The 23852-nt window shown below is 40.3% G+C and overlaps 1 protein-coding gene across 3 annotated transcripts in view; it reads left to right on the top strand.

The window, feature by feature from the left end:
* Positions 1–23852, top strand: part of MID2 (midline 2) — a 104744-nt gene that overhangs the window by 26163 nt on the left and 54729 nt on the right. For all 3 annotated transcript variants that reach the window (XM_032620925.1, XM_032620923.1, XM_032620924.1), the window contains exon 3: positions 2477–2572. In XM_032620925.1, the coding sequence (XP_032476816.1) occupies positions 2477–2572 (96 nt within the window). The remainder of the gene's footprint in view (positions 1–2476; positions 2573–23852) is intronic.

The following is a 23852-nucleotide window of genomic DNA, read 5'->3' on the forward strand; positions in this document are numbered from 1 at the left end:
AACCAAAAGAAAGCTGGAGTAGCAATTCTCGTATCAGACAAAGTAGACTTTAAAATAAAGACTATTAGAAGAGACAAAGAAGGACACTACATAATGATCAAGAGATCGATCCAAAAGCCTTTGGTAAACCCCTACTGCTTTCAAAAATAGGTACAGACTCCTCACCTAGACATTTAAGACCTTCATAACAGGGCCTCTGTCTCCATTTCCAGCCTGTGCCCCTCTATTTTCTTGTACCCTCTGTTCTAGTCAAACTCACCTCTGTTCCCTGGATGTGTCCTATGCTTTATTCCCTTTTACTTTTGCTCATGCTTCTCCCTGTGCCTGGAACGCCCTGCCTGCCTCCATCTCTGTCTATTAAAATCCTGCTTATCCTTCAAGACCCAGCATAATTTCACCTCCTCTTTATCGCTGAAGTCAAAGCACCTTGAATAGAGTAGGTGCTCAATACCTTTTGTATTAAGTAGAAATGAAATATCTTTTGTATTAAATCTCCGAACTGCCATTTCTTTTTTTCCCCCTGACATCTACTTAGCTTAGAACTCATGTCCAAATCAACAATTACGGCGCTTTGTTTTTCCTTTTACTCTCCCTTTTTCCTTGCTAAGGAGAAGACTACAGATTGAGATGGTGGTGGGGTTAAAGAAGGCCAGGGGAGACACTGTATCCAAGCCAAGAAAAATGGAATAAATGGTGAAAAAATCACTCCCATGGGCATAAAGCCAAAGAAACCAAGCGAGATCTGGCCAGAAGCAGAGATTAAGCTGATTCTCATAATCCAGATTGAGAACAAGTGAGATCAGACTGCCTGTCCTAGAAATACATATATCTGTGGGAATACTCCTCTGGGATGGATTCATGGGACAGCGCCAAGGGTACTAAGGAGCCACAGCTACCTAGCAGAGAAGAAAGGGGCCAACACGAGTCCTCTCCCCTTCTTCCCACTATCCCTTGCCCCCTCTCTCCCCCGCCCGCCCTGCCCAAAACATGCACTTTGAACAACTATGAACCATAGGAACCATGGAGACAGCAATGAAGCAATGAACACAACCAAGGGAAGGAATGCTGTGCTAGCAGAATAAGGACCAGGAAGTTGGGGTATTCCATTTGGAACAGACTTTGTGGGGATGTTGGGATGGTGAGTGAGAGAGGAGTGGATATTGGGGCAGGTCCTGGAAGAAGCAGCCGTCAGAGCTGAAGACTTGGAAATGAGGAGGAATAAAAAAAGCCCATTACCAATCTAGAGTGAATAACATTCTATTTTTTTCACATGAGGAATGTAAGAGAGTAGCTTGCTCAACTGAAAATATGCGAGGAGGTCTTAGTACTGTTTTAACTTATGTTATAATAAACAGATTTGCAAAGCGCTGCTAATGTTTCCCTAAAAGGATCTATGTCCCAGTAAACAACAGTAAACAATGGATGTCCTGTCTTGATACATACAGCTAGGCTTTGCATTTTGAAGTCTGGCATTTCTGTAGGCTATCGCTTAGTGCCAAAGGAGGGAAGCTGTGAGATACAATGCTAGATTTTGATGAATTCCACACTGAAAATGCCATCTTTTTTTCTGAAGGAACCTACTGATAAATATAAAGTGTTATCAAACAAAGACAAAAAAATCATGGAATACTGGGGCAAAGCTGTATCTGAAGACTAGAGACCTGGATTCCAGTCCTAGCTTTGCTACATACTAGTTATATGACTGTGCAAAACACTTTAAGCCCACTCTGCAGCTCAGTTCTCTCATCTGTAAAATGCTGACATCTCCTACTTCATAGACTGTCATGATTATTAAATGATATGTATGAAATTGCCTAGCATAGTGTCTGGCAAGTAGTAATTGCTCAATAAATTATAGTTTTCTTAGTCAACTCATCTGTAAAAAAGAGAGAATAAAATCTGTTCTCCCTATGTCACAGGATTACTATGAGGGCAAAATGAGATATTGACTATGAAATACTTTTTTTTTTTTTTTTTTGCGGTACGTGGGCCTCTCACTGTTGTGGCCTCTCCCGTTGCGGAGCACAGGCTCCGGACGCGCAGGCCCAGCGGCCATGGCTCACGGGCCCAGCCGCTTCGCGGCATGTGGGATCCTCCCGGACCGGGGCACGAACCTGTGTCCCCTGCATCAGCAGGCGGACTCTCAACCACTGCGCCACCAGGGAAGCCCCTATGAAGTACTTTTAAAAGTTAAAAAATATTATAGAAAACATAAAGTTGCTTTAATGTTATTAAATTCCTACATTCACAAAGTCATGAATGTCATCTTTTCCCCAATAATGACAGTCTGGAGCAAATGTACAGCATTATTACTTGGCACCTAGAACAGTGCTTGGCCCATGTGCAACGAATCTTTGAAATATTTGTTTACTGACTGACTGATTTCCACGTGATACTGGGTCTCAAACTCATTGAACATTTCTTCTTTTTTCCCCTCTTCCCTGTTTCCCTCTGGCTTCATACTCTGTGATGGCAGCAAACTCTGGAGATGAACCTCACCAACCTGGTTAAGCGCAACAGTGAACTAGAAAATCAAATGGCCAAGCTAATACAGATCTGCCAGCAGGTTGAGGTATGTAACAGAAACATCTGTCATTCTTTCGAAGAACCTGGATCAGGCGATCCTTCTGGGGGGACTTGTTTTGTCAGAGTGTAGCTCGGACATTTGGAGTGAAGGGCTGAATAATAATTTTAAGAAGTCTCATTCCTTTAGGATGCTTGTTTCAAGAAAAGTGGCAGATAGCTATTGTTTAAAAAATAATAATAAGTGGTGGTAGTGGGTTGGAGAGACATCAGTCCCAGGGGCAATCCCTTCTCCTTTTCCAATAGCAGGTGGTGTGAGAATCCAACATGAAGTGTGTTTCTTTCTTCATCAGACTGAACATCCTAGCTCTTTAAAAAGATTGCTAGGGAGTAAGGGAAGTTGGGAACCCCAGGTCCTCAGGGTAGAGGGAGGTTTGTTCAGTGCAATATTGTTTCTATAAGAATATCATCAGAACTGCTTCTCCTCTTCCTAACCTCTCCTCCCTTCTTCCGCATGCACCTTACCTGGTCCTCACTCATCGCCTTTCCACTTATTCTTGTCATCAACAAATGGTATCTGTGTTAGAGTTATCTGTGAATTATCAAGTGTTGTACCATATGAGGTTATCTACATCAGATCTCAGAACAGAGCCTACAAGAGGAGTCGACCTCTTCATAAGTGGACATAATAAAACAAAGACGTTATTTCTCTCTTTTTTGCAAGAGTGTGAAACTTCAGCCATAGCATTTGGTTTTGTGTTGCTTTTGTTGAAGAGGTGATGGTAGGTAGGGCTTAAAGTGTAAACAGGGTCGGGTAAAATATTATACAGGACTCCTCATGGGCGGTGGTTGGATTAAAAATGTTTCTGTTTATAAACCTGATAGTCTAGTTCTAATCTTACTTGTATGACAGAAAATGTAATGGTTCAAGTTTATTTTATTTTAAGCAATAAAATAATTTTATTAAGATCTCATCTCTTAATACCTCCTGGGGAGTCCTATTTAAGAGAATGTGGAGAGTCTTCTTATAAGGCAAATAATCTTCTTATATAAGTAATCACTCCTGATTGTTTGAATATCTTAAAGTATTGGGTTTCTTAAAGTAGATTGTTGTTGTATGATGAGCATACCATAGCAATTTAATCCCTGCTGGGCACTCCATTTGTGGAAGAGACTGGTGCTATAGGTAGAGTACACAGGATATCAGTTAAACTCAGGTGTGAGATCATGGAATGGGGTGGGGAGTTTAGGAAGAAGCATAAAGAATGGAAAGAAAGAATGCTGGAATGTAAGTTGGAAAGTTGGTTTCTGAACTTGACTCTGTCATTAACCGGTAGTATGAACTTGAGTAAGTCATCTAGCCTCTCAACTTCAGTGTCCTTACCTATAAAATGAGGGATTGAACTGAATACATGACCTTCAGTGTCACTTCCAGATTTCTCAAGTCGTGATTCTGTGAATGGTTGCTTTCTTTATTCTTTTCTTTTTCTCTTCGGTCTCATCCTTTCCAAGAGGGGAGAAGCAAAACAAGGCATTTTAGAGTGGTTTTCAGCTATTCAGATTCCCTTTATGTTCTACTCTATCAAAGCTTCTGATTATGCTGTTAGATTACAGTATAAGAAACCCACACTGGTGAAGAGACAAGGAAGTATTGTGAGCAGGAGACAAGATAAGAAATCCCTTGGTTTAGAATTTACATGATTGAGGGTGGGGCAACATCTCATGGTGAATAAAATGTGGTTAGAAATTGTAATCATCACTTCCTCATTCTCATCAAAAAGTTATTTAAGTAGAGAGCAAGTTGTAGTCAAATTAGCAAAGTAAGCAGTTTATTTTCATCGCTTATTCACTTTAGCACCTCTCTAACATCTTATCATCCCACCCCCCTGCACCGCCCCCGCCCAGGGAGTTTATCACTCTGGCCAGCCTCACCCAAACATAGCCCTGTTCCAACCTTTCCCAGCCCATCGCACCAATCAAACCTTTATGATTCAGGGCCCTACTCTTTTCAAGTGGCAAGGAGCTAGTCTCATAAAACAGTGCATCATTGTGTTAGTGGAGGAGGACTCATCCTGGTCCTCTAGGTTATAGGTGATGTTTTCACAGTGCCTTTCTGAAGTTAGTATTCCTACTTGAGCCTTCAGGAGATAACACTAGTGGTGCCAAATGTAAGCAAAGTAGGTGGGAAAAGTAGCCCCATGGCAACCAGCAAAGGAAGGGTTTAAGAGACTCCCTCAGGGATGCTTACTAATCCTCGGCCAATTGTCTGCTCTGGTATACAGAAGGTCACCTTTTATTAATACTTACTTATGCATAGCACTGTACCAGGTACAAAGAAAACAGCATAGACACAGTATTTACCCTCTGGGGGCTTACATGTTATACAAATCCACCCTGATGTGGATACACATGTGCAAGAAATACAGACAATGGAATTGAAATGTTAACTGAGAATTGGGAAAGAATCTTGAGATACTGCATTACATGTCAAGGGCGAGAGTGTATTTTGGGAGTTAACTCCATGGTCTTATTCAGTTTAGGATTCTGTCTTTGACAGGGGCCCTACAGGATGGTTTATGGAAGGCCATGGCTGTGCTCTATGACATCATCCCTTCTGAAAGGTTAGGGGTGTGCCCTAACTTCCCCATAATAATAGGGTGAACCCAGGGTACTTATTATGTTCGTTCAGCACAGAGCCTGTGTGTCCAGAAGGCTTCAAGACAAGCCCCGGGATTAGAAATGCAGTTAAAGAAGAGATTTGAGACTTCATAAACGCTTACAAATACTTTATAAGATGAAATAAATAGTAGGATACTTTCATGTAAGCCAGACATTAAGGGGTGGTTTGAATTTTTTTCATTTTATCTAATCCAGATTTGTCTATTGGGAATGACTATATTCACAGTGTAAACCAGGCATTTCACATCGGGCGGGGGTGGAGGATACCAGCTAAGGCACTTCTGAGAAAACTAGAATAGGCTATTTTCCTGCCAAACCTGTTCCCCTTCCTGATTGTCTGCAAATGTTTTTGTCACAGATTGACTTTTCATAAAAGAGCCATAAATACTGCCTCCCTCTCCTGGTTCTTTCTCCCTGTTCTCTATTCTCCTCAGAAAGTAAACAAAGCTGCAGTCTTCCTATTATTACAGAAACAGAGATTAGGATCACCACAGATTTGTTAGCTGAATTCTTTGGTAATGCAGCCTGTTAGAGTCACTGCCCAGCTTTCAGAATTCAGTGGATAGGCAGCTGGAAAATATTTTCTGTCGGGGCTGGAGAACATGGGAAGGAGGGAGAGGCAGGCCCAAGACTCCTTTAATCTGGTTAAGGACGGGCATGCTCTGACCTTGCTACTCTGGCCACTTGATCTCTATATATAGTTCTTTGTCCGGTCTCATCAGGCATCCTTTGTTTACATTTCCAAAGGAAATCTCTGTTTAATGCATAGCCAAGGGAAAATGTATACCAACAGATGAATAGTTCCTCTTGGCTTCCAAGTCTGCATGGTTTTGTGAATAAATAAGCATTCCGGAAAATATTGAGGGGAAGAAAAATGGTTAAATACTTAGTAATCAGTCAGGCAACAACATTTCTTGAGCAAACGCCATGTACTCAGTGTGGTAGGTCATTTGGGGGTTACAAAAGAAACACATTTTTTTGATGACCTCCAGAAACTTTTATTAGTCTAGCTAGGGACAACCCAGTATCGAGAGAGAAAGAGGAGTATTTATAACACAGCGTGCAGTACAGGGAGCACAGATGAATGTAGTATAGCCCTTCTGTGTTTACTTTTTTAGTCTTCTTGTTAACTTTTAGGGCATGGAGCACATTAAAGCATTTTCCTGGCTATTTCGTGTGCCATCTGTTTTCCTCCCCTCCAGAACTGCTGCAGGACAATGGGTTGGTCCATCCCAGAAGCTCCATGGGCAGATTGATTTCTTTCTGGCTCTTCTCAAGCCTTTTAAGGGGCTGGGTGGCATGGCTGTTTAGCATTAAGAGAAAGAAAAAAGAAAGGAGATGAGCTGGAAGAGAGGGAAAGGCTTCCCTTAGTTTGGGGAATTTCGGCTTTTCATCTTGCCACCAGGTCTTTGCTCCAGTAACTTTCAGAAGTCCTAGAGCTCAAACCGTAGGTGGCTTGGAATTCTCCCCTTTCTGCTCATGTTGCTCATTGAAATGGTATTTGGTTTGGGAAGAGCAAGATTCAATGTCTGACTACTTCTCCAAGCATAAAAATAAGTGTCTTAATAGAAATTAGTTAAAAAAACACACCACTATGGATGACTTCAGCAGATGATCCTGAAATGTTTTAGAGTGGTCGGGCTAGAAGCAATAATAGAATCTAAATCATTAAAGCACAAATATGTTTGTTGGAGGGCTCTTCTGCAAGCACGGAGGACATGATAAAATGAAGGAGTGATTAGACTGAAGTAAATGTGATTAGGGAAAATTTAATGGATAAAATGCATTTTAGCCAAATGTTGCAGGAAGCAAAATAAATTCCTCCCTCTGCTGAGACAGAGAGCAGTGATATTAATGGAGGGGAAAATGAGCAAATTGTATGGGCAAAGTGGTACACTATGCACTAGGTATACACTGGGTATATAGAGATAAATAGCAAATGGTCCCTGACCTCAAGGAACTTGCTTAACAGGTAAAATGTCAAATATAATGTGAAGTGATGATTATTGTAATGAAGGTAAGTGCAAGATGACAAGCTAGCATAGAGAAAGAAACAACTAAGTCTGCCTGAGGGACTTAGGAAGGACTGCAAAATGGAAATAAAAATCAAATTGTCTTGCAATAAGAGTAGAATTTTGCCCAAAAAATGAGAAAAGGGAGCAAAGGGAACACCATGTGGGAACATAGAAGGGTAAACAGCATAGAGGTGTTCAGGAAATCACCAGAAGTTTGGTTCAGCCAGAATGTGAGATGTGAGATCATTGCAAGAGGTGAGTGTGGAGAAGTAGCTAGTGCCTGGATAGTGAAGGGCCTTGTATGCCATGCACAGGTGTTTGGACTTTGTCCTGAAGACTCTAGGGACCCATGGAAGGATTTAAAGTAGGTGAATAACTGGATAAGGTCTTCATTTTAGGATTGCTCTGGCTGTAGTATGGAGGATGGAGCAAGGATCAGGGGTCAAAACTGAAGGTAAAGAGACCAGTTCGGTGGCTTTTCCTGATCCATGCAGAGATGAAAGCCCAACCTAAGGCAATGGCAGTAGGGCTAGGGAGCGGGGGATAAATTCAAAACACATTTGTAGTAGGTAGAATCAATATGACTTGGTGATCAGTTAGATGCAGTGGGTAGAGAGATGAGAGAATAGTAGGGTGATCTATAGGTTTCTGGCTTGGGTAACTGAATGGACGTGTTTCCTTTAACTAGGTTAGGAAATAGATGGAGTTCTTTTTATTTTTTAAATTTTAACATTTTTTTGAATTTTGTTTTATTTTATTTTTTAATACAGCAGGTTCTTATTAGTTATCTATTTTATACATATTAGTGTACATAAGTCAATTGCAATCTTCCATTTCATCCCCACCCCACCCCACCGCTTCCCTCCCCACTTGGTGTCCATGTTTGTTCTCTACATCTGTGTCTCTATTTCAGCCTTGCAAACTGGTTCATCTGTACCATTTTTCTAGATTCCACATATATGCATTAATATACGATATTTGTTTTTCTCTTTCTGACTTACTTCACTCTGTATGACAGTATCCAAGTGAACCCACGTCTCTCTACAAACGACCCAATTTCGTTCCTTTTTATGGCTGAGTAATATTCCATGGTATATACGTACCACATCTTCTTTATCCATTCATTTGTTGATGGGCATTTAGGTTGCTTCCATGTCCTGGTTATTGTAAATAGTGCTGCAGTGAATACTGGGGTGCATGTGTCTTTTTGAATTATGGTTTTCTCTGGGTATATGCCCAGGACTGGGATTGCTGGGTCATATGGTAGTTCTGTTTTTAGTTTCTTAAGGAACCTCCATACTGTTCTCCATAGTGGCTGTATCACTTTACATTCCCACCAACAGTGCAAGAGGGTTCCCTTTTCTCTACACCCTCTCCAGCATTTGTTGTTTGTAGATTTTCTGATGATGCCCATTCTAACCAGTGTGAGGTGATACCTCATTGTAGTTTTGATTTGTGTTTCTCTACTAATTAGTGATGTTGAGCAGCTTTTCATGTGCTTCTTGGCCATTTGTATGTCTTCTTTGGAGAAATGTCTATTTAGGTCTTCTGCCCATTTTTGGATTGGGTTGTTTGTTTCTTTAATATTGAGCTGCCTGAGCTCTTTATATATTTTGGAGACTAATCCTTTGTCCGTTGATTCGTTTGCAAATATTTTCTCCCATTCTGAGGGCTGTCTTTTCGTCTTGTTTATGGTTTCCTTTGCTGTGCAAAAGCTTTGAAGTTTCATTAGGTCCCATTTGTTTATTTTTGTTTTTATTTCCATTACTCTAGGAGGTGGATCAAAAAAGATCTTGCTGTGATTTATGTCAAAGAGTGTTCTTCCTATGTTTTCCTCTAAGAGTTTTATAGTGTCCGGTCTTACATTTAGGTCTCTAATCCATTTTGAGTTTATTTTTGTGTATGGTGTTAGGGAGTGTTCTAATTTCATTCTTTTACATGTAGCTGTCCAGTTTTCCCAGCACCACTTATTGAAGAGCCTGTCTTTTCTCCATTGTATATCCTTGCCTCCTTTGTCATAGATTAGTTGACCCTAGGTGTGTGGGTTTATCTCTGGGCTTTCTATCCTGTTCCATTGATCTGTATTTCTGGTTTTGTGCCAGTACAATATTGTCTTGATTACTCTAGCTTTGTAGTATAGTCTGAAGTCAGGGAGTCTGATTCCTGCAGCTCTGTTTTTCTTTCTCAAGATTGCTTTGGCCATTCGGGATCTTTTGTGTCTCCATACAAATGTTAAGGTTTTTTGTTCTAGTTCTGTAAAAAATGCCATTGGTAATTTGATCAGGATTGCACTGAATCTGTAGATTGCTTTGGGTAGTATAGTCATTTTCACAATGTTGATTCTTCCAATCCAAGAACATGGTATATCTCTCCATCTCTTGGACTCTTTTCATCAGTGTCTTATAGTTTTCTGAGTATAGGTGTTTTACCTCCTTAGGTAGGTTTATTCCTAGGTATTTTATTCTTTTTGTTGCAATGGTGAATGAGATTGTTTTCTTAATTTCTCTTTCTGATCTTTCGTTGTTAGTGTATAGGAACGCAAGAAATTTCTGTGCATTAATTTTGTATCATGCAACTTTACCAGATTCATTGATTAGCTCTTTTAGTTTTCTGGTGGCATCTTTAGGATTCTCTATGTATAGTATCATGTCATCTGCAAACAGTGACAGTTTTGCTTCTTCTTTTCTAATTTGTATACCTTTTATATCTTTTCCTTCTCTGGTTGCCATGGCTAGGACTTGCAAAACTATGGTGAATAATAGTGGTGAGAGTGGACATCCTTGTCTTGTTCCTGATCTTAGAGGAAATGCTTTCAGTTTTTCACCATTGAGAATGATGTTTGCTGTGGGTTTGTCATGTATGGCCTTTATTATGTCGTATATGGCATAGGTCCCCTCTATGCCCACTTTCTGGAGAGTTTTTTTTATCATAAATACATGTTGAATTTGGTCAAAAGGTTTTTCTGCATCTATTGAGATGATCATATAGTTTTTATTCTTCAGTTTGTTAATATGGTGTATCACATTGATTGATTTGTGTATATTGAAGAATCCTTGCATCCCTGGGATAAGTCCCACTTGATCATGGTGTATGATCCTTTTAATGTGTTGTTGGATTCTGTTTGCTAGTATTTTGTTGAGGATTTTTTTTTTTTCAGTACGTGGGCCTCTCACTGTTGTGGCCTCTCCCGTTGCGGAGCACAGGCTACGGACGCGCAGGCTCAGCGGCCATGGCTCACGGGCCCAGCCGCTCTGCGGCATGCGGGATCTTCCCGGACCGGGGCATGAACCCATGTCCCCTGCATCAGCAGGCGGACTCTCAACCACTGTGCCACCAGGGAAGCCCTTTGTTGAGGATTTTTGCATCTATATCTATCAGTGATATTGGTGTGTAATCTTCTTTTTTTGTAGTATCTTTGTCTGGTTTTGGTATCAGGGTGATGGTGGCCTCATAGAATGAGTTTGGGAGTGTTCCTTCCTCTGCAAATTTTTGGAAGAGTTTGAGAAGGATGGGTGTTAGCTCTTCTCTAAATGTTTGATAGAATTCACCTGTGAAGCCATCTGGTCCTTTACTTTTGTTGCTTTGAAGATTTTAAATCACAGTTTCAGTTTCATTACTTGTGATCAGTCTGTTCATATTTTCTATTTCTTCGTGGTTCAGTCTTGAAAGGTTATACCTTCCTAAGAATTTGTCCATTTCTTCCAGGTTGTCCATTTTATTGACATAGAGTTGCTTGTAGTAGTCTCTTAAGGTGCTCTGTATTTCTGCGGTGTCTGTTGTAACTTCTCCTTTCTTATTTCCAATTTTATTGATTTGAGTCCTCTCCCTCTTTTTCTTGACGAGTCTGGCTAAAGGTTTGTCAGTTTTGTTTATCTTCTCAAAGAACCAGCTTTTAGTTTTATTGGTCTTTGATATTGTTTTCTTTGTTTCTATTTCATTTATTTCTGCTCTGATCTTTATGATTTCTTTCCTTCTACTAACTTTGGGTTTTGTTTGTTCTTTTCTCTAGTTCATTTAGGTGTGAGGTTAGATTGCTTATTTGAGATTTTTCTTGTTTCTTGAGGTAGGTTTGTATTGCTATAAACTTCTCTCTTAGAACTGCTTTTGCTGCATCCCAGAGGTTTTGGATTGTCATGTTTTCATTGTCATTTGTGTCCAGGCAGTTTTTGATTTCCTCTTCGATTTCTTCAGTGATCTGTTGATTATTCAGTAACATATTGTTTAGCCTCCATGTGTTTTGTGTTTTTTACGTTTTTTTCCCTGTAATTGATTTCTAATCTCATAGTGTTGTGGTCGGAAAAGATGCTTGATATGATTTCAGTTTTCTTAAATTTCCTGAGGCTTGATTTGTGACCCAAGATGTGATCTATCCTGGAGAATGTTCCGTGCACACTTGAGAAGAAAATGTAATCTGCTGTTTTCCGATGGAATGTCCTATAAATATCAATTAAATCTATTTGGTCTATTGTGTCATTTAAAGCTTGTGTTTTCTTATTAATTTTCTGTCTGGATGGTCTGTCCATTGGTGTATGTGAGCTGTTAAAGTCCCCCACTATTATTGTGTTACTGTCGATTTCCTCTTTTATAGATGTTAGCAGTTGCCTTATGTATTAAGGAGCTCTTACATTGGGTGCGTGTGTATTTATAATTGTTATTATCCTCTTCTTGGATTGATCCCTTGATAATTATGTAGTGTCCTTCCTTGTCTCTTATAACATTATTTATTTTAAATTCTATTTTATCTGATACAAGTATTGCTACTCTAGCTTTCTTTTGATTTCCATTTGCATGGAATATCTTTTTCCATCCCCTCACTTTCAGTCTTTGTGTGTCCTTAGGTCTGAATTGGGTCTTTTGTAGACAGCATATATATGGGTCTTGTTTCTGTATCCATTCAGCGAGCCTGTGTCTTTTGGTTGGAGCATTTAATCTATTCACATTTAAGGTAATTATCGATATGTAAGTTACTATTACCATTTTCTTAATTGTTTTGGGTTTGTTTTTGTAGGTCCTTTTCTTCTCTTGTGTTTTACACTTATAGAAGTTCCTTTAGCATTTGTTGTAGGGGTGGTTTGGTGGTGCTGAATTCTCTTCGCTTTTACTTGTCTGTAAAGCTTTTGATTACTGTCAAATCTTAATGAGTTCCTTGCCAGGTAGAGTAATCTTGGTTGTTGGTTCTTCCCTTCCATCAGTTTAAGTATATCATGCCCCTCTCTTCTGGCTTGTAGAGTTTCTGCTGAGAAATCAGCTGTTAACCTTATGGGAGTTCCCTTGTATGTTATTTGTCATTTTTCCCTTGTTGCTTTTCATAATTTTTCTTTGTCTTTAATTTTTGTCAATTTGATTACTATGTGTCTTGGTGTGTTTCTCCTTGAGTTTATCCTGTCTGGGACTCTCTGCACTTCCTGGACTTGGGTGGCTATTTCCTTTCCCATGTTAGGGAAGTTTTTGACTACAATCTCTTCACATATTTTCTCTGGTCCTTTCTCTCTCTCTTCTCCTTCTGGGACCCGTATAATGTGAATGCTGTTGCGTTTAATGTTGTCCCAGAGGTCTCTTAGGCTGTCTTCATTTCTTTTCATTCTTTTTTCTTTATTCTGTTCAGCAGCAGTGAATTCCACCATTCTGTCTTCCAGGTCACTTATCTATTCTTCTGACTCAGTCATTCTGCTATTGATTCCTTCTAGTGTATTTTTCATTTCAGTTATTGCATTCATCTCTGTTTGTTTGTTCTTTAGTTCTTCTAGGTCTTTGTTAAACATTTCTTGCATCTTCTGGATCTTTGCCTCCATTCATTTTCCGAGGTCCTGGATCATCTTCACTATCATTATTCTGAATTCTTTTTCTGGAAGGTTGCCTATCTCCACTTCATTTAGTTGTTTTTCTGGGTTTTATCTTGTTCCTTCATCTGGTACATAATCCTCTACCGTTTCATCTTGTCTATCTTTCTGTGAATGTGGTTTTCGTTCCACAGGCTGCAGGATTGTAGTTCTTCTTGCTTCTGCTGTCTGCCCTCTGGTGGATGAGGCTGTCTAAGAGGCTTGTGCAAACTTCCTGATGGGAGGGACCGGTGGTGCGTAGAGTTGGGTGTTGCTCTGGTGGGCAGAGCTCAGTAAAAGTTTAATATGCTTGTTGCTTGTCTTCTGGTTGGTGGGGCTGAGTTCCCTCCCTCTTGGTTGTTTGGCCTGAGGCGACCCAGCACTGGAGGCTACAGTCTCTTTGGTAGGGCTAATGGTGGATTCCGGGAGGGCTAACACCAAGGAGTACTTCCCAGAACTTCTGCTGCCAATGTCCTTGTCCCCGTAGTGGGCCACAGCCATCCCCTGCCTCTGCAGGAGACCCTCCAACACTAGCAGGTAGGTCTGGTTCAGTCTCCTATGGGGTCACTGCTCCTTCCCCCTGGTTCCTGATGTGCACATTACTTTGTGTGTGCCCTCCAAGAGTGGAGTCTCTGTTTCCCCCAGTCCTGTCAAAGTCCTGCATCAAATCCCACTAGCCTTCAAAGTCTGGTTCTCTGGGAATTCCCCCTCCCGTTGCCGGACTCCCAGGTTGGGAAGCCTGATGGGGGGCTCAGAACCTTCACCCCAGTGGGTGGACTTCTGTGGTATAATTGTTCTCCAGTTTGTGAGTCAGCCACAGAGCAGTTATGGGATTTGATTTTATTGTGATTGCGCCCCTCCTACCATCTCGTTGCAGCTTCTCCTTTGTCTTTGGATGTAGGGTATCTTTTTTGGTGAGTTCCAGTGTCTTCCTGTTGATGATTGTTCAGCAGTTAGCTGTGATTCCGTTGCTCTCACAAGAGGGATTGAGAACACATCCTTCTGCTCCGCCATTTTGAAGCAGTCTCCCAGAGTTCTTTTTAGACGTGTGAGGTTTGTTGTGCTGTCAGTCAGAGAGTCTTGTAGGAAATGCCTGTTGGACAGCTGGCTGGATCTGGAGGTCAGGCGAGAGGTCTGGGAAAGGGATAAAGACTTGGGAGTCATCTAAGTGGCACTGAAAGCCACGGAGAATGTACAATGTACAATGAGAAGAAAGCCTAGGGCACAGAAATCCAATTGTTTGTCACTCAGAATACAACAACAAACTGAATTTACAAAAATAAATGGAAAGACTGTGGAGCTTTTTATGAGATTACTGAAGGTTGGCGTGTGTTTAAAAAATTAAATATCAGGAGGAAATTTTTCATTTGTGGCAATAGTCAACATTTTAGAAATTACCTCTGTAAAGACTATAATAATAAGTGAACTCAGGCACTTTAGCTCCAGAGCCTCTGCCCCTAACCACCCCATTATACTTCCTTTTGCAAGGCCAAGGTACACATCACTTGGATGTCCCTTGTTTATCACCAGTGGTTCCTGACTCATCATGAGGATGGCTTGTAGTCAGTAAGGAGAATGATATATGGGTGTGAATTCTGGAAGAAAGCAAAAGAGAAACAGATGGAGCAGAAGGGAGGAAGAAAACTGAGAAAACAGAGGCTGAAAATAGCAAAGGAAGAGAGGCCTTCAAGGTGTGGAACTTTTGATAGAGTCCATTGGAGCGGCACCATTATATAGGAAGATATCGTTAATGACCTTTGAGGGAGAAGGTTCAGTGGAAGGGTGAGGATAGAAGATAGAGTCAGAGAGGTCAAAGAGAAAGTAAGTTGTAAGGAAATGCATGCTGTGAGAAGTTTGATCGTGAAAGTGAAGAGAGAAATAGAGTGGTAGTTATTATCCTTTTGAAGTGCAAAACAGTCAGACTCACAAACACTCGTACAATATTCTAGTTGTTTATTTTGTTACTGGGTAGCTAACAGTAGGAGTCACTAGATCCACTGACTCTGACCACACATACTTCACTTCCCATCCTGACTTGGCTTCCAGCCATCTTTCCAATCCTGGGCCCTCCTGCCCAGCTCCAAGCCTCAGTTTCTACAATTCACTCCTCCTAGAAAGTGTGTAGGTTCTGGGATGCAATGTGATGTGGTAGCTTTGGAGTTGGGCATACTAGCTGTGTAACCTTGGACACACACATAACTTCTCTGAGCCTCAGTTTCGTTATCTATGACACTTAGACTAACCATATTTTGAAGGGAAAGGTAGTACATGTAAAACACTTGCTACTGTAATTGGCAGATAGTCAAGGCTCAATAAACGGCAGTAGCAGTAGCAGCAGCAGCAGCAGTGACAATAGGAGCAGTTGTTAGTATTAATTGTACTAGTAGTACTAGCAGTATTTCTGGGCACCTCACCTTTGCCAGAGATTCCTAGCCCTGACCTCAGGACTTCTAGAGGATCATCGTTATTTCTGAGGGTGGGGAAAACAGTCAGTCCCCAATACTCACAATCAATCTTAAATATAACACATGAACCAGAACTTTCCTTGGGAAAGGGGAGTGGTAATGAAATTACAGCACTGAAAATGTTGGAAATCTCAGCCATATGGCCCTATTTAATCACCCACCAACAACTGTGCAAAGGTGGTACACTAAAAAGGGTTATTATGTTCAATAAGCTGCCGGTTTTCAGTTACTGAATTAAACAAATTTTATTTAGTATGGAAAAGTTCACTGCCCTTCTTTACTTAAGTAAACTTGCCTGTTATCCTGCCCAAATTCCTCTTGATTACTGCCCCAAAGCAAAGGCAAAAGAAAAGTTTTGGGGAGGGACAGATGCTTTCACCTCTAGTGGTTTTAAAAACAGAGAGTTTGGGGGATTTTTTTTTTTTATTGAAGTGTAATTGACATACAACTCTGTTAGTTCCAGTTGCACAGCATAGCGATTCAATATTTATTTGGGATTTTAAAATGTTTATTAGCCAGAATGTTCTGTATTTTTGTGGGAGATGGAAGAGCAAGAGCAGCAGACTTAATACTAAGCTCCTGAGGACGATTTGGGCTACCAGTGCCTGGTGAAAATGAAATAGCTATTTTGAAACCAGTGTGGAATTATGGGTGGAGAAAATGGTTTTCATGAACAATGGGAAACAAGTACATAGTGACCTAGTCAATCTCTTCATTTATACTACTGAAATGACTAATTCAGAGTATTATATTCAATCTTGTTAAGTATATGGCAATTAATATTTAATGCAGATGAAAAACCTAAGTCAACTGTGCAATCTGAAGTGTGGGCATAGCCTATTTTTATACTAGAAAAGAAAGTGCTTTATAATTTTCCAGATACCTAATTAATGTGCTTGATTCTTTTTCAAAAATACTCTATGACAATTCTTGATATATTCCAGTGAAATAAAATTTTTGAGGACGTTAAAGGTTGCATTTGAAACATTTGGAGGGTATGGACACATGACAGGGTTGTAAGGATAAAATGAGTTAGGATGAACATTGTTTTCCCTCCCCTCCTCCTCCATATCTATAGGGTATATAAACTTTCCAGTGTGGCCATGTTTTCATAGTCAGAACAGTTCATGCAGGCATGCACTCTTGTTCTGTTTTTGCCCTTTTTTTTTTTCAGTGCAGTGAAGCTCATTTTATAGCTCCAGTCCCCATCTGCTGCCTTCTTCCTCCAGTTCCCGTTTCTCAGTGTTCAAATTCTATGTTAAATGACCAGAACACTTGCCTAATGTTGGACCCTTCTGCTTACTCTGCTCTTTGCACAATCCACCCAAGTTCCCCATTTCCAATGTGCTCTTGGAAAGTTGGTGGAATTCTAATAATTCAAGTTAAAGCCCTATCAAGCCTACCCTGTACCTTTAAATGTTTCCAGTTCCACCCCTACCTCCAATCTCTCTTGGCATCAACCCATCCAAAATACCAAACAAATAAAACAAAACAAAGACAAAAAAAACCCCTAAAATGGAAACGACTACCACTATAACAGACATGCACACAGCCCTTGAAATGCCCTTTCTGTCTCTTCCTGTCTAGAAGAGTCCAGCTGTATGATATGGTAAGCAGAGATTGGGAGTGGGAGAGAATCATATTTGAATCATATGTGCTGGTCTTTGTGCTAGAGGCATTCTTGTTTCTAATCTTAGTGTTTATGACAACCCTGTGATAATGTTGGTGATATCCCCATTTTACAAATGAGGAACCTGAGAGTGAGAGAAATTAGATGACTTATTCAAGGTCACACATAGAGTAAGCTCGGGCTCTGTCTTGCATCTCTCTGACTCTGAAGTCCATGTTCTTTCCACTGCACTATTTGTTTACTTGCCATGGATTCATTTGTGTTCAGATAGAAAGGAGACGGCTTAGGATGTCCACTGATATTCCTCCCTTCATTAAACAGCTCCAGAAGAATAGATGATCTATTGGGGGCCTTGGCATTCCTGACTCCATGGTAAGCCTCTTATGTACCTGTATTTGATAGCCCAGAGTGGCTCTCTGTCCTAACAGCCCTTCATGGGGTTAGGAAGCAGAGGGAGAACGGCTGCTAGAGTTGGCAGAAGGAAGCAGTAGTGCCTACAGTTAAGGCACTTACTTGCTCAGATTATTTTGGTGCCATGAGACCCAAGTCAGGTGTTGAACACAGAGTGGGCAGCTCCAGGTATCGATACTGACCATGGTCATGTGGTCAGTTTACTGTGGGACCCACACTTCCTTCCTGAGACTGTCTTGCTGGGTCGTCCTAGGGCATGACTGTCGTCTCCATGCGACACAGATTTTCTTAATTATTACAAAAGAGTTTGGCAGTAAAGATTTACTCTCAAAAAATGTCCTTAATCTTATCATACTTTGACTATAACTAACAAATATAATACCACAGTGACTGCAAATATATGGATCGCCTCAGAAAAAGTGCATATATTGTTACTATTTTTAAAAATTCAGTTTATTAAAAAAAAAAAGAAACAGTTCACCCATTTCTCCCACCCCACCCCCATCCCTCGCCTCTGGCAACCACCAGTTTGTTTTGTATCTATGAGCTTATTTAAAACAAATTTTTTTTACATCTTTATTGGAGTATAATTGCTTTACAATGGTGTGTTAGTTTCTGCTTTATAACAAAGTGAATCAGTTATACATATACATATGTTCCCATATCTCTTCCCTCTTGCGTCTCCCTCCCTCCCACCCTCCCTATCCCACGCCTCCAGCGGTCACAAAGCACCGATCTCCCTGTGCTATGCGGCTGCTTCCCACTAGCTATCTACCTTACGTTTGGTAGTGTATATATGTCCATGCTTCTCTCGCTTTGTCACAGCTTACCCTTCCCCCTCCCCATATCCTCAAGTCCATTCTCTAGTAGGTCTGTGTCTTTATTCCTGTCTTACCCCTAGGTTCTTCATGACATTTTTTTCCTTAAATTCCATATATATGTGTTAGCATACAGTATTTGTTTTTCTCTTTCTGACTTACTTCACTCTGTATGACAGCCTCTAGGTCAATCCATATCCCTACAAATGACCCAATTTCATTCCTTTTTATGGCTGAGTAATATTCCATTGTATATATGTACCACATCTTCTTTATCCATTTACCTGTCGATGGACATTTTGGTTGTTTCCATGTCCTGGCTATTGTAAATAGTGGTGCAATGAACACTGGGGTACATGTGACCTTTTGAAGTATGGTTTTCTCAAGGTATATGCCCAGTAGAGGGACTGCTGGGTCATATGGTAGTTCTATTTGTAGTTTTTTAAGGAACCTCCATACTGTTCTCCATAGTGGCTGTACCAATTCACATTCCCACCAGCAGTGCAAGAGGGTTCCCTTTTCTCCACAACCTCTCCAGAATTTATTGTTTCTAGATTTTTTGATGGTGGCCATTCTGACCGGTGTGAGATGATATCTCATTGTAGTTTTGATTTGCATTTCTCTAATGATTAATGATGTTGAGCATTCTTTCATGTGCTTCTTGGCCATCTGTATGTCTTCTTTGGAGAAATGTCTATTTAGGTCTTCTGCCCATTTGTGGATGGGGTTGTTTGTTTTTTTGCTATTGAGCTGCATGAGCTGCTTGTAAAGTTTGGAGATTAATCCTCTGTCAGCTGCTTCATTTGCAAATTTTTTTTAGATTCCACATATAAGAGAGATCATACAGTATCTGTCTTTCTCTGCCTGACTTATTTCAGTTAGTATAATGCCCTTGAGGGCCATCCATATTGTCACAAATGGCCAGATTTCATTCTTTTTTATGACTGAATAATATTCCACTATAGAAGTATATCGCAATTTCTTTATCCGTTCATCCACTGATGAACACTTCGATTGTTTCCATGTCTTAGCTATTGTAAATAGTGCTACAATGGACCCAGGGGTGCATATTTTTCAATTAGTGTTTTCATTTTCTTGGGGTAAATACTTGGAAGTGGAGTTGCTGGATCATATATGGTAGTTCTATTTTTAATTTCTTGAGGAACCTCCATACTGTTTTACATAGCAGCTGCACCAATTTACATTCCCACCAAAAGTACACAGGGGTTTTCTCCACAAGGTTCTTACTGCCTATGTTTTCTTCTAGGAGCTTTATGGTTTTAGGTGTTATGTTCAAGTATTTAATCCATTTTGAGTTAATTTTTGTGTATGGTATTAGGTAGTGGTCCAGATACATTGTTACTATTAACAGTGGGCCCATGTCCTTTGATGGAATGATTATTGAGAAGTGCATGTACACCCATGGAATCAGCTATTTACCACCTCAGGGCAGAAAGAGAATTCCACATCTCAGCCCATTCCCACTACCTCTCCTCTCACCTACATCATATCTCGAATCTAAGTTTACCCCATCTCAGGCAGTTCTAGGAACTCATTACTCCTAAGAGCTTTATATGCTCTTTATAAGATTCATTTAATCTTTACAACAACCCTATGAGATAAGTATTATTATTATTATTCTCATTTTACAGACGGGGAACCTGAGGCACAGGGCAGGTAACTAATTTGTACAAAGTCACACAGGGAGTAAGTGGCAGAGTGAGGGTTTGTATCCAGTTAGGCTCTAGAATTCACGCTCTTAATCACTATGCTGTATTAAAAGTGAAAGGCAAAGCTAACCAGATCACTTAATGGCTCTATGTGCAGTGCCTTCCAAGTTGCTGATTACTGTGCCTATGATCTGGGTAAGGACAGACGTCTGTCTGTATAACCAGTCTTGGCGTGTTATGTGAATGTGTGTCCATGTGGGAAGGACATGGTGTGTATCTGGAGCAGTGTTTAGGCATGCCCTTCTTTGTGGTGATAAGCTTCCTATAGAGCATGCATCTTAGCGCCCTTGCACATGCTATGCATCTCTCTTTTTCATACATGACTGAGCATTCATCTCGTGTGTGTGTGTGTGTGTGTGTGTGTGTGTAGGGGGTATATTGTAAAGAGGATATATGTGGAAAGAAGAACATGTCTAGTAAGAGAATTAGTGTTTAATTAATTAAACATTAAACTGGGTTGTGAGGACTGCTTTGACATCTGTTTTTTTTTTTCCCCTCAAAGGGTTCTTTCCAAACTCTCGGAATTTTCCCCATATAGGGGAAGAAACTGGGAAACTAGAGGAGGTTGTGTTTTGTTTCCTCTGATTGGAAACATTGTCTCTTGTGTTCAGAGCAGTTTTTCAGCCCTCTTTTCCTCCATATCCCAGGCCTGTTCCACTTTCTTCTAGTAACATCAAAAACATGAGACAGTCATTGGCTTTGGAATAATTTCTAAACCAATTAAACTTTAGCCAAAAGATTGCATTGTACCAATGGGAGTCCATGTCGCATAGAATCACACACTTCTGCCTTTAGCTCCTCCACTCCCAATCTATATACAGGTAGTCATGCATTGGCACACAATGGCAGGCTTACGAGTGCACAAAGACGTCTTCTTTGAAACATCTCAGGTGGAGGGGCAAGCACGGGACAGGAGGAGGATTAGAGAAGAGGGTGAGAAGACCAGGCAGGAAGGGATCACAATGGTACACTGTGAGAAAGTATGTGAAAAGGAAGGGGGAAAACAATCATAAGATGTCAGTTTAGTATATAGTGCACATAACAACGAAATTCTTGCCAAATCTGTGACGTGTTCTAGGATCTGAAGAGCTCTGAATCTTCTAGCCTCCTGGGGCTATTCTGGGCTTCTGATTGCCACCGAGTCATCGGCCAAGAAATCCAAACTATTTTAGGAGGATTCCATTGGCTTTCGAATGAAGTGGAATTTATATTATATTGGTAGCACAGATAGAACATTTTATTTAAGAAGAATCTGATCTCACAGGTGAGTTGGCAAATTGTGTGTTGTCTGCAGGCCAGGGAGTAGAATTAAACATCTTCACGCTTTCGCATTCCATTTCTGTCAATAACAGGATATTGGCAGCAAACCATCTGAAAAAAAAACCCACTGACCTACAGTGAGTACTGCCAAGCACCATGCTTAATGCTAACCTACTGTACAGCTGGTAACACAGTGACACATCGTTAGCCCAGGCAGTAAAAGCAAATGGTGTTCCCAGGATATTAGCGTTTACTATTTATGGCCTTCCTTTTAAAAAAATAACTACCCTTATAGAGAGTCAGTAAAACTTCTGTCACTTTTCCTATGTGAACCTTTATCAAAAGGTATTTATTAAACTCCACTCAGTACTTAGCATTGTGCTAAGTACTACGGGGGACTAGAGCAGGTATGTAAGTCACTATCCTTCTCTTCAAGGACATTATAGTCTAGTTGGGGAAACAAGAACTAACAGTATAAGCAATGGTAAACAATACAAAATAAAAGAATTGGGTCCTCAATTGTGTGATGAGGGCTATAGGAGTTCAGAGGAGAGGGAGATCAAAGAAGGCTGACATTATATCACTCTCATCAATAGCTAACATTTGTTGATACTTAAAATGTGCCAGGGGGCTTCCCTGGTGGCGCAGTGATTGAGAGTCCGCCTGCCGATGCAGGGTACATGGGTTCGTGCCCCAGTCCAGGAAGATCCCACGTGCCGTGGAGCAGCTGGGCCCGTGAGCCATGGTCCGGAGCCTGTGCTCCGCATCGGGAGAGGCCACAACAGTGAGAGGCCTGCGTACTGCAAAAAAAAAAAAAAAAAAAAAAAAAAGTGTGCCAGGTATTGTGCTAAGTGCTTTACACATATTATCTCATTTAATACTCTCAGCTACCTCTGAGATAAGCATTGTTATTATTATCCCCAAAAGATAAGGAAACTCAGATAACTAAGTGACTTATCCAAGGGGAGTAATGAGACCTGAGACTTAGAGAGGCAAGGAAGGACCTGATCACAAAGGACCTTAAGAGCCATGTTAAGAAGTTTGTAATTCATCCCAAGGTCAGAGGGAAGCCAGTTGAAAATTAGAACGAAGCCGTTTTAAGCCTGGGAGGAGTGTGTTTTTTAAAAAGATTATGCTGCCTAACTGCTGGATTAAGAACACATTTTGTATTGGGAAGATAACAAACCAGAGACAGAAGGACCAGTTAGATGACTATTGTAGCATAGTGCCTGGTACATATGTATTAGGCACTCAATGCCTATTTGTTGGATGGATGGATAGATTAAGGAAGAGATTCTAGTGGACAGAACTAGTCAAGTAATAATAAAGGATAGAAAGGGGGATAGGTTCAAATTATATTTAGGAGGTAAAATATATGGGATTTAATGATTAATTGGATGTGGAGGATGAGAAAGAGAAGTTAAGAACAATGCCCAGGATTTCTGAGGGACTGGTGGTGCCATTCATTCATTTAGGGAGTATTAGAGAAGAATCAGATTTAATGGAAAAGTGTGGGGGAAGGAGATGAATTCAGTTGTGGAAACACTGATTTTATGGTTCCTGTGGTTATACAAATTAAAGTGTCCGGTAAACAGTTAGATATATGGGTCTAAATTTCAGGAGGGAGATTTAGGATGGAGAGAAAAATAAGTGAGGCAAATAGGGATCTTTTTGGGGTGACAGAATTATTCTAAAATTGGATTGTGGTAATGGTTGCACAGTTCTGTAAATTAATAAAAACTCATTGAATTCTCTAGCAGCACTATTTACAATAGCCAAGACATGGAAGCAACCTAAGTGTCCACCAACAGATGAATGGATAAAGAAGATGTGGTACATATATACAATGAAATATTACTCAGCCATTAAAAAAAATGAAATAATGCCATTTGCGCCAACATGGTTGGACCTAGAGGTTATCAAACTAAGTCAAGTAAGTCAGACAAAAACAAATATTGTATGATGTCATTTACATGTGGAATCTAAAAAATAATACAAATGAATATACAAAATAGAAACAGACTCACAGACTTAGAAAGCAAACTTATGGTTACCAAAGGGGAAAAGTGGGGAAAGGGATAAATTAGGAGTGTGGGATTAACAGATATACACTACTATGTATAAAATAGATAAGCAACAAGGATTTGCTACATAACACAGGGAACAATATTCATTATCTTATAATACCTATAATGGAAAATAATCTGATAAAAATATATGAAAAAAAAAATCATTGAATTCTCCACTTAAAATAGATGAATTTTATGGTATGTAAATTGTATCTCAATAAAGCTCCTTTTTTTTTTTTTTGGCCACGCCACGCAGCATGTGGGATCTTAGTTCCCTGACCAGGGATTGAACCTGCACCCCCTACATTGGAAGCACAGAGTCTTAACCACTGGACCACCAGGGAAGTCCCAAATAAAGCTTTTTTTAAAAAAAGATAAGCAAGGCACTGGCATATAGGTGGTATTGAGGCCTTAAAACTGGATAAGATTGGGC

Source organism: Phocoena sinus, chromosome X (assembly GCF_008692025.1).
Source record: "Phocoena sinus isolate mPhoSin1 chromosome X, mPhoSin1.pri, whole genome shotgun sequence".
Classification (NCBI taxonomy): domain Eukaryota; kingdom Metazoa; phylum Chordata; class Mammalia; order Artiodactyla; family Phocoenidae; genus Phocoena; species Phocoena sinus.